The sequence below is a fragment of the Tupaia chinensis genome, unplaced genomic scaffold (genome assembly GCF_000334495.1).
Source record: "Tupaia chinensis unplaced genomic scaffold, TupChi_1.0 Scaffold000117_2, whole genome shotgun sequence".
NCBI lineage: Eukaryota > Metazoa > Chordata > Mammalia > Scandentia > Tupaiidae > Tupaia > Tupaia belangeri.
In genome coordinates this window covers 4563694-4577664 of record NW_006159583.1, presented here as the reverse complement: position 1 = coordinate 4577664, position 13971 = coordinate 4563694, and the positions used below count along the sequence as shown (strand labels likewise).

General features: G+C 40.4%; 1 protein-coding gene across 1 annotated transcript; it reads right to left on the bottom strand.

Moving 5' to 3' along the window:
* On the bottom strand, positions 1-13745 carry ARG1 (arginase 1). The gene is made up of 8 exons (XM_006144297.3): positions 13590-13745; positions 9153-9225; positions 6022-6196; positions 3954-4113; positions 2140-2234; positions 1155-1259; positions 818-954; positions 1-584 (listed from the first exon to the last, which is right to left on the bottom strand). The coding sequence occupies exons 1-8, from the start codon at positions 13644-13646 to the stop codon at positions 418-420; spliced, it is 969 nt and encodes a 322-aa protein (XP_006144359.1). The 5' UTR covers positions 13647-13745; the 3' UTR covers positions 1-417.
* Between the last annotated feature and the right edge of the window lie 226 nt (positions 13746-13971).

Sequence of the window (13971 nt, the reverse complement as noted above, 5' to 3'; positions counted from 1 at the left end):
TCTTGTTATAAAGAGTTTATTATAAAAACCCCGTCTTTTGAGCAACATGGACATGTGGTACCGTTCCAGGCGATGCAGCTTTGTCTGCTGATATCAGGAGTTCCACTCTATGCATGGAACCTCATATAGCTGCATCTTTTTTTTTTAATGTCAGGAAACGTATAATTGGAAATTAATATATAATTCTTTTTCTAAGGATAAGTCTTTTTGCCAAAATGGGATATAAAAGCCTTTTATTTATGCAAAAGTTAGAATGACCAAATCTTCAATTTCATGCAAAGAGGGATTTGGTAAAGTTTATATTAATTGGAAAAATATTTTTCTGAAGGAACAACTTTTTAGGACAATAAGTGCAGGCTTAAGTAAATTATTAGAACCACTAGTTATGTCATTAAGCGTGAGATTTTTTTTTCATAGTTACTTAGGTGGACTTAGATAGTCAATAGGCTTATGATTTCCTTCCCGAGCAACTCCAAAACAAGCCAAGGTTATTGCGACTGCTGTGTTCACTGTTCGAGTTACTTCTTCTGGTGTCTTCCCCAGAGATGGGTTCACTTCCATTATATCTAGTCCTGAGAGTAACCCTACAACAACAAATGATGGTAATACAATTTATAAAATAGTTGACATTTTAAAGTCAGTACAGACAGACTTGGAAAATTATCCAGTAACTAAAACTATGGTAACCAACAGATACTGCATCATGCGATGGGCATTTTGGAAGTGTCAACTGGGCCAGGTTTTCAGATCAGGAAGATATAAATATATGTTGACTGAGAATACACTTGCATCTTTATTTCCTTGGATTTTTACCTACCTGTTTTGTAAATTTCTTCTGTGATGTAGAGACCTTCTCTGTAAGACAGACCTCCCATGACTGGCGTGCCAGTAGCTGGTGTGAAACATGGGTCCAGCCCGTCAACATCAAAACTCAGATGAATTGGCCTTTTCTTTCTTTTAATAAGTGAGAAAAAAATTTCAGTTTAAAGTTGGTGGGTTAATATTCAGTGAGGAAATACAGTCTTTGCTTTATAAAAAGTAACAGCCAGTTAAGTTCCCTGGCGTTACTTAAAGACCTTATTAATGACTTGCCTTGCTTAGTGTCAGAGGCAGGCAGTGTTTACATTGTACACACACTCAGAAAAGCGCCATACCTTCCAAGCAGATAAGTGAGTGTTTCTTCCATCACCTTGCCAATCCCTAGTTTATCCACTTCGGTCATTGAAAAGTACTTAATACCCAGAGTTTTCAAAATGTAGCTGGAAGAGAAGCGATAGTAAGATAAACTACAGTAAGGGCTGGCAGATGGCGTAGTGAATTAAGGCACTGGGCTCCCACATAGTTGACCACGGTTTAATTCCTGGACCTGGCAACTTGCTTTCTCACTTTGCCTCTCTCTCTCTCTCCTCTCTCTCTCTCGTCAGGGAATGTGTCCTATGGCACATTTTAAAGTAATAATAAATTAAATAAATAATTCTTTAAAAAAGAATAAGCTACAATAATAAACTGATTTTACACCCTCTTGTTTCTTTTAAAGATGAATGTGGTAAAATATATATTTAGTTTTTCTAACTGTATATATACCTCAATATTATATTATTTTTGTTTATTTTCAACAGCAGTTCAATTAAGATATACATTGAATACATATATACATATGTATGTGCATGGCTATATTAGATTATCGAGAAAGTCATGACATAGTTTTGCATCAAAAAATAGAAAAATACGTCATTACTTTCTGGACACCCAAATAAATGTGTCTTTGTGTTGGCCTGCTGTTAAAAATAATAACTCACTTCTGTGTTTGGGGAGTAGAGCACACCTAGCACACAAAGGCCAGAAATGAAGGTAAATTGGGAGAATCAGATGGCATAATGGTTACGTCTCTGGACTCCCATACAGTCAGCCACATCTCGAGTCCTGGACCCGGCAGCTTAAAACACATGCCAGGCATGTGTGTGTACATGCTCAAAATCCCAAGAGGAGATTGGAGAAGAAGGGATTGCAGTGTGTCAATCCTTTAGGGGTTGATTTTTTGTTTTCTGTCTCTTCAGCGAGCTCATGCACCCTATAGCAAAAATCTCTGTCTCTCTAAAAAAAAAAATGATAGTTAATCATATCAGGGCATAAACTTACTGTTCCCCAGGGTCCACGTCTCTCAGGCCAATATACACGATGTCCTTTGCAGATAAGCAGGGCGTCACCCAGGAGAATCCCGGTACATCGGGGACCTAAGATAGCAAGGTTTCCATTTGGTTAGGTGTGCTTGTCTCAAGCCAGTCCAACATTTAAAGTTAAGTGCACTTTTCGGATGACACATATCTATCTTATAATTTTAAAGGAAATCATTGCACAGTAATGCAACATTAAGAAGGGACTTTCTGCCCTGGATTACTTTGGCCTTACCAAAACCTGTGGTGCAGACCTACCTGAAACTCTTAGCATCTGCCTGCTCTCTGCCATGGCTTCTGAGCCCTGCTTTCCCAGGACTCTTCTATAAAGAAAGGAGTGTGCTTCCTTTGCTTTGGTAGCTTCCTTCTTGACTTCTCAATAAGGACTTAATCCAGAGGGTGGTCTAGACTAGCTAGTGGAAATGTCTGACCAGACTCTCGATTGCTCATTAAATCATAACATATCTGTTTTCTCCTTGGAGCCAGCTTGATTTCTACTAGTGCTATTAGACATTTCATAAGCTTATAAACCTATCACATGGTCATCAGCTCAAATAATGTTACTTCTGAGCATTTAAAAATAAGGGAGTTTGGGACCAGCAAATGGCATAATGGTTATGTCGCTAGACCCCCAGATAGGTGCAGTTCAAGTCCAGGACCCAGCAGCTTAAAACTCACACTAGGCACATATGTGTGTGTGCCCAAAGTCCTTGGAGGAGAATGGAGGAGAGGGCATTGCAGCATGGCCATGCTCCCTGCTGATTTCTCACTTTGTCTCTCTTTTTATCCAGGGTACATGTGCACCCTATAGCAAAAATCTCTCTTACAAAATAAAAAAATAAAATAAGGGGATTTAAATCCCTTTGTATCATCATAAGGACCAAGATAGTACAACTGTACCAATAAAAGTTTTTATTGATACACTGCAGCATATCAATAAAAATTTTGAGTTACAATTTAAATCTTAATCTGAAATTTTATCTTAACATCTTTTAGAAAAGAAGTTTCCAGGAGCAAAGAGGTAGTTTTTCCTCTTAAGCTTTAGGTAGGTGCCTCTCATGGTAAACAAATAATAGAGCATTATAATCTACATCTTTTTGTCTTTTTTTTTTTTTTTTTTGAGAATTTTGCCTTAGGGCACATGCACTCACCAGAAAGAAGGAAACAGATAGTGAGAGGGAAAATAAAAAATCACTCCTGGAAAGGATAGCCATGCTGCAGTCCTTTCTCCTTTTCTTCTTCCAGGATCTTGGGCATGCATAGACACATGCCTGTCATGAGTTTCAAGCCACTGGGTCAGTGCTTGAACTGCAGTTGGCCAAGTGGAAGTCCAGCAACAGAACCATTATGCCATCTGCTGGCTCCTGTAATCTGTATCTTAAAACTCCATTTTGAAAAGGTTCTGTGATGTAGAGGGAGCACTTGGTAGGAATGAATGGCTGTGTGGCATGCAGCTGACAGAGGAGAGTTAGGAGATCTGCTTCTGGCCTTTGCCTCACTATAACTTGATTTATGATCATGGGCAGGTTGGTTGACCACTGAACCCCTGCTAACTTGTTTACTAAAAAGGACCGTTTAAGAATCAAAAGGGGAAATATCTCATTTGCCTTCTATCAAATAAGACAGAGGTGGAGAGTCTTGCCATCCTTATGAACCGTGTCTGCAGAGAAAATGGCTTGACATCAAGAGAAAGGTGGTATAGGAGTTCGTACTTCCTTTCTACCTCTTGAACCTCTGCTAAGAGTATTATTTGTAAAAGAAGACCAACTGGCCTTTTACCTTTCCTTTTAGTTCCTTCAGGAGGAAAGATACAGGTTGTCCATGTAAGTTTCCACTTGTGGTTGTCAGTGGAGTGTTGATATCGGTGTGAGCATCCACCCAAATGACGCCAAGATCAGGGTGGACCCTTGCATGGCCAGAGATGCTGCCAACTGCCAGACTTTGGAGGAAAAAAGGTTGCATGAACATCAGGTTTGCAACATCATTACAATATAGCATATGATTAGCTTATTTAATGTGTTTAGTTTCTTTTCCTTTAAGTCACACTGGACAATATTCTTGATAGACTTAAGTTGGAGATGCCAGTTAAACAATAACAATAGAGAAGGTATAGTTTATACTTAATACTTACGAATTATACTGTATTTACTGGCGTCACTAAAATTTTATGATGATGTTTTTCAACATCTGCCTTCTTATAAAACCACAAATTAAATAATAGTCTAACAAAATAAAAAGATTAATGTGTGTTGGACTGGCCCTACAATGTGATGATTAAGGGAACCCACATGGGAAACTGCAGCTTGGTCCAGTGCTGCAGCCTGGGGGAGTGCTCAATTCTCAGGGCGAAATCTGGCTCCTTTTTTGCATTCTTAGCTCTCTTGGTAAATACTTAGTTCTCTCAAATAATTACAACAAAGTTCATTTTTCTTAAAAACCTACTCTTTTATCATTGCGAGTATTGGTCACAAGTTCTATGTCCATTTCAGGCAGGGGTGCCCACTCACAGAGCTCAGCACTCAGGTCCTCTGCTTTGACTGTCTCTTCCTGCCATACGTTATAATGAGCCACCCTGAACCATCCAAGTTCATCTCAAACACTCCAGGCTCCAGACATCTCCCGGAATGGAAGAGCTGATACCTTGCACAGAACTTAAAAGATAAGGGCTCACTATCCAGTGCCTGTATTCTCTGTGAACATTTAATTATCACGCAGAGAATCAAGACCTTTTAGATGATCAAAGTAGGAGCAATCATGCCTTAATGTTCAAGCATCAATTATCCAGCTTGATGTTTGTTTTCCTTTCAGGTTTCTTGTCTTTCAGCCACTTGCTATCCTTAACATTTCCACTTACAAATTCTTCCACTAACAGAACAAAGTTAGCCCCAGTTCCCAGGGTGTAGTTTTGTTACGGAAGCCCTGGTAACAGTTGGCTTTGGAAGAGAAAACTGAGGAAGGTGACGTAATGGATTCTTACATGAAGAGTCATAGACATGTTTCTACTTTGAGTCTGCTCTTAATGTTATCCTGGGATCATGAGCGTCAATACTAAAAAGTCTCATGCACATAAATGACCTTTTCAGTATTATTTTCTATGGTGAAAATTTGAAAATAACCTGAGTATCTGACAATATGGGGATATATACAGTGATGTAATCCCTGTCAAAAAATTTATGAAGCAGTAGAAAATGATGTTTACGTCATACCACGAAGTAGCACGAGGAAATTTGAATTTTAGGTCAAGAACAAAACATAGGCTGTAACTCACACATACACAAACAATTGTTGAAATCATCTCCTGTAAGGAAAAAGGTGTTATGAAGGTAATGTGCCACGTATCAATTCCACCTGAAATTTTTGTTAGAGAAATGCAGTTACCGCTGCCTTTTATTATCTTTCGTCTGTGCGTGTGTCCATGTGCAAACACTTTCCGAAAAATTTAAATTATTACTTTTATAATAGAACACATACTTTGAAGTTGTTGATCTAAGTAAAGTTTATGTATTATCAGTAATCAACTGCAAAAAGCTGATTCGGGATTTCCTCAGTGCTTGTTTATTTAGAAAGCTAATCCTGTGCTGAATAGTTTGCTGAATTTTATTTATATTTCATGCATTTTCTGCTGTAGTAGATTAAAAGAAAGACATTATAAGACTTCAAATAGAGCTGAGTCTATATTCAGTAATAAAGTAGCATCTTATAAAAAGTTTGTTAAAAGGCAGAAAACTTGGTTCAAAGTATCGATCAGGGTTTTCCCATCTCGTTTTTTCTCTTCCGATGGTCTGGGTTGGACTTCCTGTATGGCCCTTGCACCAGACTCCCAATGGACATAATCACTCAACAAGACCTGTGGTCTCCGCCCAGCACCAGGCTGACTCTCCCGTTCTTCTTGACTTCTGCCACCACACCAGCCAGCTGTTCATTTGCTTTGCCCACGGACCTTGGATTCTTCACAATTTGAAAGGAACTGTCATTAGGGACATCAGCAAATGCAAGGTCCCCATAATCTTTCACATCACACTCTAAAATTAAGATGAAAAGGTTCAAATTACTAAATAAAAAAGAAAAAGATTGCAAATCAGCCTGTGTAGGATAATTCCAAATACACAAAATAATTACTGAGTCGTCGGAAAAGTCATAACGTATTTTTCTATGGAAAAATTGCATCGTGACTTTTCTGACAACCCAATATATTTTCAATAGTATAATCTAAGAAAATCTGGAAGGACCGTAAACCTCAAGAAGGTAAAAACTATGTCTCCTGAGGCCTGACATCATCCTCCTACCACTTCTACTCACTGGTCCTGCCATGGATCAGGCTCTCAGTAGAGAAATAATAGATCCTGAATGGATCCAATTAGACAAGACACTAGAATAAAATAGTGACAATTTTTTAGTTCAGGCCTGATGGGGTCACAATCTTTGTCTTTGTCTCTGTTATCTGTCTCCGATTATAGGCTTTATACCATTTTATAATAAGCATCTTTCACTTTTGTGATACATACAGATATAGATAGATAGATAGCTAAACCAGAAGAAAATACACCAGTTTTTCAAGTTTTTCTCAATCTTAGGTTTCAACACAATCTGTCACCTGCCAAAACAACTCAGATTCCTCCTCTGTCCATTGTGCCTGCCTCATAGTGGTGTCAATAAAATGTGTGCTTAGGGTGACCAGCAGTTAGCGTAATGGCTATGTCGCTGGACTCCCATGTAGTCGACCGCGGTTCACGTCCCGACCCCGTGGCTTAAACTCACGCCGGTCGCATGTGCGTGCGTGCCCAAGATCCCAAGAGGAGAATGGAGGAGAAGGGATTGCAGCGTGACCATCCCCCCTGGGGGGTGATTTCTCGCTTTCTGTCTCTATGTCTCTGTCTGGTGAGTACACGCACCCTATAGCGAAAACCTCTCCAAAAAAAAAAAAAATGTGTGCTCAGTACTAAGCCTGACACATTGGAGAGCTCAGGAAATGCTTTGTCATTATCTTTTTTTTTTTTTTTAAGGAAAAATTGCAGGCAACCCTAAATCCTAAGAACTGTATGTGCTTCCTGAAAGGCCCTGAACTCAACTTCAAAAGTATAGCATGCCATGTGAAACTATTATATGGGAAGAGTTTAGTGATCTGAACTCACTCACCATTGGATGTTATGTTTATTACATGTCTGTGTGTACCCATGATTCAGTAACACCACCACCAGGTTGCACCTGATCTGAGGGGTGACCTAAGTATGCTTGTTAATTGAGGGACAAGCTCATTTACCTTAGCTTTCTGTTCTCTATTGGGTGTCGTTCTCCCCCCTCTTTTTGAACTATGGTGTCTTATTTGCTAAACCTCACTCATTTTTAAATGTACAAATCAATGAGTTTTGGAAATACCTATAGTCTTAGAACCATGGCGATGATCAAGATTTAAAATCCTGGAGCCAGCAGATGGCATAATCATATCACAGTCCACCACAGCTTGAGTCCCGGACCTAGAGGCTTAAAACTCATACCAGGCGTGGGAACCAGCAGTTAGCGTAATGGCTATGTCGCTGGACTCCCACGTAGTCGACCGCGGTTCACGTCCCAGACCCGGTGGCTTAAAACTCACGCCGGGCGCGTGTGCGTGCGTGCCCAAGATCCCGAGAGGAGAATGGAGGAGAAGGGATTGCGGCGTGACCATCCCCCCTGGGGGGTGGTTTCTCGCTTTCTGTCTCTATGTCTCTCTCTGTCTGTCTGGCGAGCGCATGCGCCCTATAGCGAAAATCTCTCAAAAAAAAAAACAAAAAACTCATACCAGGCGTGTATGTGTGCATACCCAAAATCCAGACAAGAATGGAGGAGAAGGGATTGTGGCATGGCAATCCCCCATGGGGATGATTTCTCGCTTTCTGTCTGTGTCTCCCTTTCTGGTAAGCACAGATGCCCTATAGCAAAAGATCTCTGGGGGAGAAAAAAAGATTTAAAATCATTGCATTCCTCCCTAAAGTGTTTCATGCCCCTTTGTAGTTCATTCCTCCTTCCACCCAAGAACTGCTGATCTGCTTTCTATTGTGATGTTTGTCCCTCTAGAGTCGCATAGCAATGTTGTAGTCTCTGTGTCTGGCCTCTCTCACTTAACATGTTGTTTTTGAGGTCACGCAGGTTCTTGCCTGTATTAAGATTCCATTACTTTTTGTTGTTGAGTACTATCTCATTGTAAGGATCTACCACTTTTCATTTACCCATTCATAGTTGGTGGACATTTTGTTTCCAGTTTTGGCTATTGCAAATAATGCTGCTACAAACATTTAAGTATAAATCTTTGTGTAGGTGTGTGTTTTCACTTCTCTTTGATAAATAGTAGAACTGTTGAGTTCAAAGGTAAGTGTATGTTCATTTAAGAACCTGCCAAACTGTTTTCCAAAGTGGTTATTATTTTTCATTCCCACCAGAAATATATACGGGTTCCAGTTGCTCCACATTGTCTCACATATTTTATCAAAGTCTTATATATAAAAAATAAAGATTTATTCTAAAATGATACATGATTTTACATTTGAATGCTCATCTGTATATATCTGTGTGTGTATGTACTTATATACACATACTCTGCAAACACTGGGCTGTTATTAGTATTATTATGATTGTTACTATTTCATTTTATTTCACAAATAGTAGTCTTCTTGCCAGCTGCATTTCCTGTTGCCTGTTGACTTCTATTTTTATTTCTTCTGTTGCTCTATCATCCACCCAAACCCCAGCTCTTGCGCACACAGACTACCCTGTAGTACTTTAGCTGGGTATTTGAGTGAGATGTCCATCCAACAATGCTTATTGAGCTTCCTCCCCATATCCTGTTTCTTTAGTAGAAAGTGTCTCTTGGGTAATAGCCAGAGATGCAATTCAGGTACAGACATCACTCCAGACACACACACCCTCCATTTTAGCAGGAGCCTGCTCCCTCCTTCAGTGTGGGAGAAAATCAGGCCAAACATTTTTCAGTTTAAAAATTACCTTGTTCTTTAAGCTTCTCAAGCAGACCAGCCTTTCTCAATACTGTAGGGCCTTCTTCCACCCCACCTCGTGGCTGAATAATTAAAAAACGAAGTACTTCAGACATTATCGTAACCATCTGACGCTCACAACAGGAAACTTTTTCATTATTTAATCAGTTAAATGGTAACCACTATTGTTTGAGCTCCTACAGAGCCAAAGACTGAACTACTCCTATGCCAAATAGAAGGAACTAGAATCACAAAGGTTATATGATTTTTCTGCTGGCACACAGTTAATAAGTGGCAGAGGCTAGGCTCATAGCCAGGTCTTTGGATTCCAAAACCCACATCCCCTCTTCCCATCACTCCATGTTAACAGTTTAGCGTACACATTTTATGCAAAGGTGCTGCTGATAGCTATACAATAATGAGAGAAGATGGCTTTTATCTTTGAGTCACCCATAAGCTAAGAGAAGATTTGGATATCTACAATTACAGATAGTTGCTTTGGTGTCACTGTACGATGTCATAACAGCAAAAGCAGGATGCTCTTAATTCTGCTGGGGACAGGGTGTGTCAGAAAACTACCATGAAACAGATGGCGTTTAAACTGGGTCTTGCAACATGAATAGGTGGTCAGTAAAACAGGATAGGTGATGAAGAAACTTTGCAAACCAGAGGAACAGCTTGGGCTAAGGCTGATAACACAAGAAAAAGAGGGTGGCACAGCAGGGAGGAGATGTACGTGCAGGTCCTCACAGCAGCAAGTTACGGCTCCAAGGGAGAGCTGACAGCAGGGGAAATCGTGACAGCTGAAACCACCAAGTCCAGCCCAGAAATTTCAAGTTTGACCTGCTTATGCAGTTGCTGAGAAATTCCACCCTTGCTGTTTGACTTCAGGGAAGAGAAGTTCTCCTGGCATCAGGTCTCCCCCCAGCTCCCTGGCTGCCTAGTGGTCTTAAGAAACAATTATTCTCTGTAGCTTTCTGGTTCTAATTTCCAATGAGGTTTTTAGATACAGAAAGTTATTTCTTGACAGATGAGTGGATGTGCTCAGGGACATATATGTCATTCCCTGGGATTGGGGAAGTGGCACTAAACTGAGTATTTCTTCCCATCAAATGACTGGATAAGTTGCCCTGGGTGCTGGGCACACCCTTCAAGTCCACTTCCCATCCTTGAGACCAAGGGATTCCACACACTTTGCTGACTCATTTTGCTGCTTTCTACTCTCTTTTTGTTCTACCCACTTCTCTCCTCCTGAACAAGTAGATACAATTTCTCCTCTAAATCCCAATAAGGTGCCACTTTGTTCATATTTTGCCTTTAGTTTTGTGTCTGTTTTTATCTTTTTCCCACTATTAGATTTCAGTTTAATTTTTTTTTCCTTTTTAATTCATGACAATATGCGTGTTTGCGTGAGAGAGAGGGAAAGGGAAATAGAGAAGTGCTTCCAACAGAGTGATCACATTGTGATTCCCCTTTCCCCAGCTCTCCAGCTTAAGCACACAGGCCACACCCAGCGTGTTGGGCCAACTAGGCAGGGGATCTGAACCCACATCAGCCACGTGGCTTCCAATGCTGTAGTCCAGAATGGATTTGCTGTGTCACCAGGCTGGGCCCAGCCCAGCTTTTTTATAGTTGGGGCACTGTATTTGTAATGTATAGCTGACAATTAGAACAAATCCCATAGACTCCTTAGTTGATATTACATTTTCTATAACACAGTCATTAAGTCTCCGAGAGTGACATTTTCTAGCAGTTTTTTTTGTTGTTTGATTAAACAAAGAAACCAAACTTCTCATAATTGGCTTTTGCTCATTGCTTGCTTTAACAATATCCACTTTAGAAATTGCTTAGGGGCCAGCAGGAGACATAGTGATTATGGCTGACTAAGGTTCAAGTCTCAGACATGGTGGTTTGACACGCCAGGTGCATGTGTGTGCTTGCCCAAGATCCTGAGAGGAGAATAGAGAAGAGATTGTGGCATGGCCATCCCCTCTGGGGAGTGATTTATCACCTTCTCTCTCTGTCTCTCCAGTGAGCGCATGCACACTCCATCAAAAAAATCTCGAACACACACACACACACACACACACACACACACAACCAGAAATTGCTTTGTCCACTGAATTTCCAAGGTGGGCCCAATCTGTGACTGGCCACACGTGTCAGATCCACTGTCAAGTCGAGCCCCTAAAGAAGCTTCAGTGCTGGTCAGGGGCACAGGTTTTGGGATCAAACAGTCTTGACTAGAATCATCCAGTCAAGGTTGGGTGCAAATGATCAGACCTCTCTGAGCTTTAGTTAACTCAGCTGTAAGATAAAAATAATACTAACCTCATTATTTGCCCGCTGGCTTACACAGGGGTGAGACAGAGAATGGAGCCCATCCTCAGGCCCAGTATTCCAGCCACTCACCCCTCTAACCCTCTCATATGCCCGCTTGACAAACTTTTACCTCACCTGAGCTTACACATCAGCCGTTTTCTCCTCTCTGTTCCAAGGTTTAGTGTACATTAAGCTACCTCTGTCCATCCTTACAATCGTGAAACAATAGGCTTCATTCTCATGGCCATAATTTAATGGGACGAAAATTGGGGGGTAGAGGAGCATCAAAATTACTGAGAAGAGAAAATACATCAAGCTGCCTTTCAAAATAGCATTCCTCTTAGAGAAGCTGTCATGGTCAGCTTCAGACAGGCTGAGGTCCAGGGTCAGAGCATATTCAGTTTCTTTCCTTTCCTTCCTTCCTTTCTTCCTTTCTTTCCTCCCTCCCTCCTTCCTTTTCTCCTTCCCTGCCTTCCTGTTTACCTTCCTCCTTTTCTTCCTTTTGTCAGTTTTGTCAAGCCTATCTTTGTTCCTCCTGTTCCAAGAACAGGTGAGCATATTGTAGATTTCTATGTCTACAAATACGCCTGTGTCCTGGGAGAGAGTTTTGGAGGATCTCCAGGATAAGTGAGGCTGTATTTACTGACAGTCCAAATGCAATTCAGGTCACTCACCTATGACCTCTCTCAATTTATTTTGCAATAAAAAGCCAGAGTACAGAGAGTTCATAATTAAGAGGAATAAAACTTTTACCTCACCTGAGCTTACACATCAGCCGTTTTCTCCTCTCTGTTCCAAGGTTTAGTGTACATTAAGCTACCTCTGTCCATCCTTACAATCGTGAAACAATAGGCTTCATTCTCATGGCCATAATTTAATGGGACGAAAATTGGGGGGTAGAGGAGCATCAAAATTACTGAGAAGAGAAAATACATCAAGCTGCCTTTCAAAATAGCATTCCTCTTAGAGAAGCTGTCATGGTCAGCTTCAGACAGGCTGAGGTCCAGGGTCAGAGCATATTCAGTTTCTTTCCTTTCCTTCCTTCCTTTCTTCCTTTCTTTCCTCCCTCCCTCCTTCCTTTTCTCCTTCCCTGCCTTCCTGTTTACCTTCCTCCTTTTCTTCCTTTTGTCAGTTTTGTCAAGCCTATCTTTGTTCCTCCTGTTCCAAGAACAGGTGAGCATATTGTAGATTTCTATGTCTACAAATACGCCTGTGTCCTGGGAGAGAGTTTTGGAGGATCTCCAGGATAAGTGAGGCTGTATTTACTGACAGTCCAAATGCAATTCAGGTCACTCACCTATGACCTCTCTCAATTTATTTTGCAATAAAAAGCCAGAGTACAGAGAGTTCATAATTAAGAGGAATAAAATGCTGCCCAGACTCCGAGGAACCTAGAGAAAGATCGCATTTAAACAAACAAACAAAACCCACCTTAGGAGTTTCAACTCACACAGTGTCCTGATTTGGTGAGTTTGGTTTTGGTCTTGTTTTTTCTAAGCACAGACCCATGTTGAAGACTAAGGTGCTCTGTCATGTCATTATATAGAGAAGGAGTGTGTCCTTTCATTTTTTCTCCCCTCGAAGGGAGATTCATGAAAGATTCCATATCTAGCCCATGAACTAAACAGCTTATAGAATAAAGCTCTGAAACAATATGAATCATTCACAAAGTTGCATACAGCAATAATATGTAAATTCTCCAAATTAAAAGAAATCTGAAGGTTACCACCAACCTGTTAAATCTTTCCAGGTATTAATTACATAACAAATATGTTTACTTTAAATCCTCTCTCCCTCTACTTCCAGATAGTAACATCAAAAGACACAAAACATAACTGAATAGTTAAATGCTATAAAATAGCCCATTTTAATTTAAAAAAATTAATATGAGGAAATGTTCAATAGATCAAATGGATCTACTTTCACTGAGATCCAGAGCTATGGAGGTAAGTGGGTCTGGGACTGTAGTTAAATAGTGTTGCAAAATGGTAAGAAGACTTGAATATGCATTTCAGGGTCAGATTATATCAAGGAACTTAACTACCCAGACAATAATACCTTATATATTTTCAAGTTCAAAATTATCAATTAAATTCCAGTTTTTCCAACCAGGCTTTTTACTCACCTGTCCCTTGGAGAAAGGTGCTCCGATAATCCCGACGTATTTTGACTTGGAACTCATGCTCTGACCCCTCTCTCTGCTGCACCTGAGTGCTCCAGCCAGTCGCTACCCTTTGCAGCCCTCAATGACAGAGGGCACATCTTTTTTTTCCATTTATAATTGGGCTGAATCTGTTTACCTTTATTCTAATGAGGACAGCTGACTCCACCTACCCAACCAAAGAATGACAGAGTCAACAGAGTCTTGCAAATTCTTCATATGTGAAATAACTCTGAGGCCAGGACTCTAAATAAGTGTTATTCATGTTCCTAGTTCACACCCTTTTACAAATGCTAGCTAAATGACATTAATCTTCCCTTTAAACAATTGACAATTACATGTGGTT

What these genes read in the sequence shown, in the direction of transcription:
- ARG1 (XM_006144297.3), bottom strand. Translation starts at nt 13,646, where the DNA reads ATGAGTTCCAAGTCAAAATACGTCGGGATTATCGGAGCACCTTTCTCC. An exon ending in TGAAGGAACTAAAAGGAAAG is followed by an intron (nt 2,235 to 3,953) that starts GTAAAAGGCCAG and finishes TTGCTATCTTAG; the next exon opens with GTCCCCGATGTACCGGGATT. An exon ending in AGAAGAAATTTACAAAACAG is followed by an intron (nt 585 to 817) that starts GTAGGTAAAAAT and finishes TTGTTGTTGTAG; the next exon opens with GGTTACTCTCAGGACTAGAT.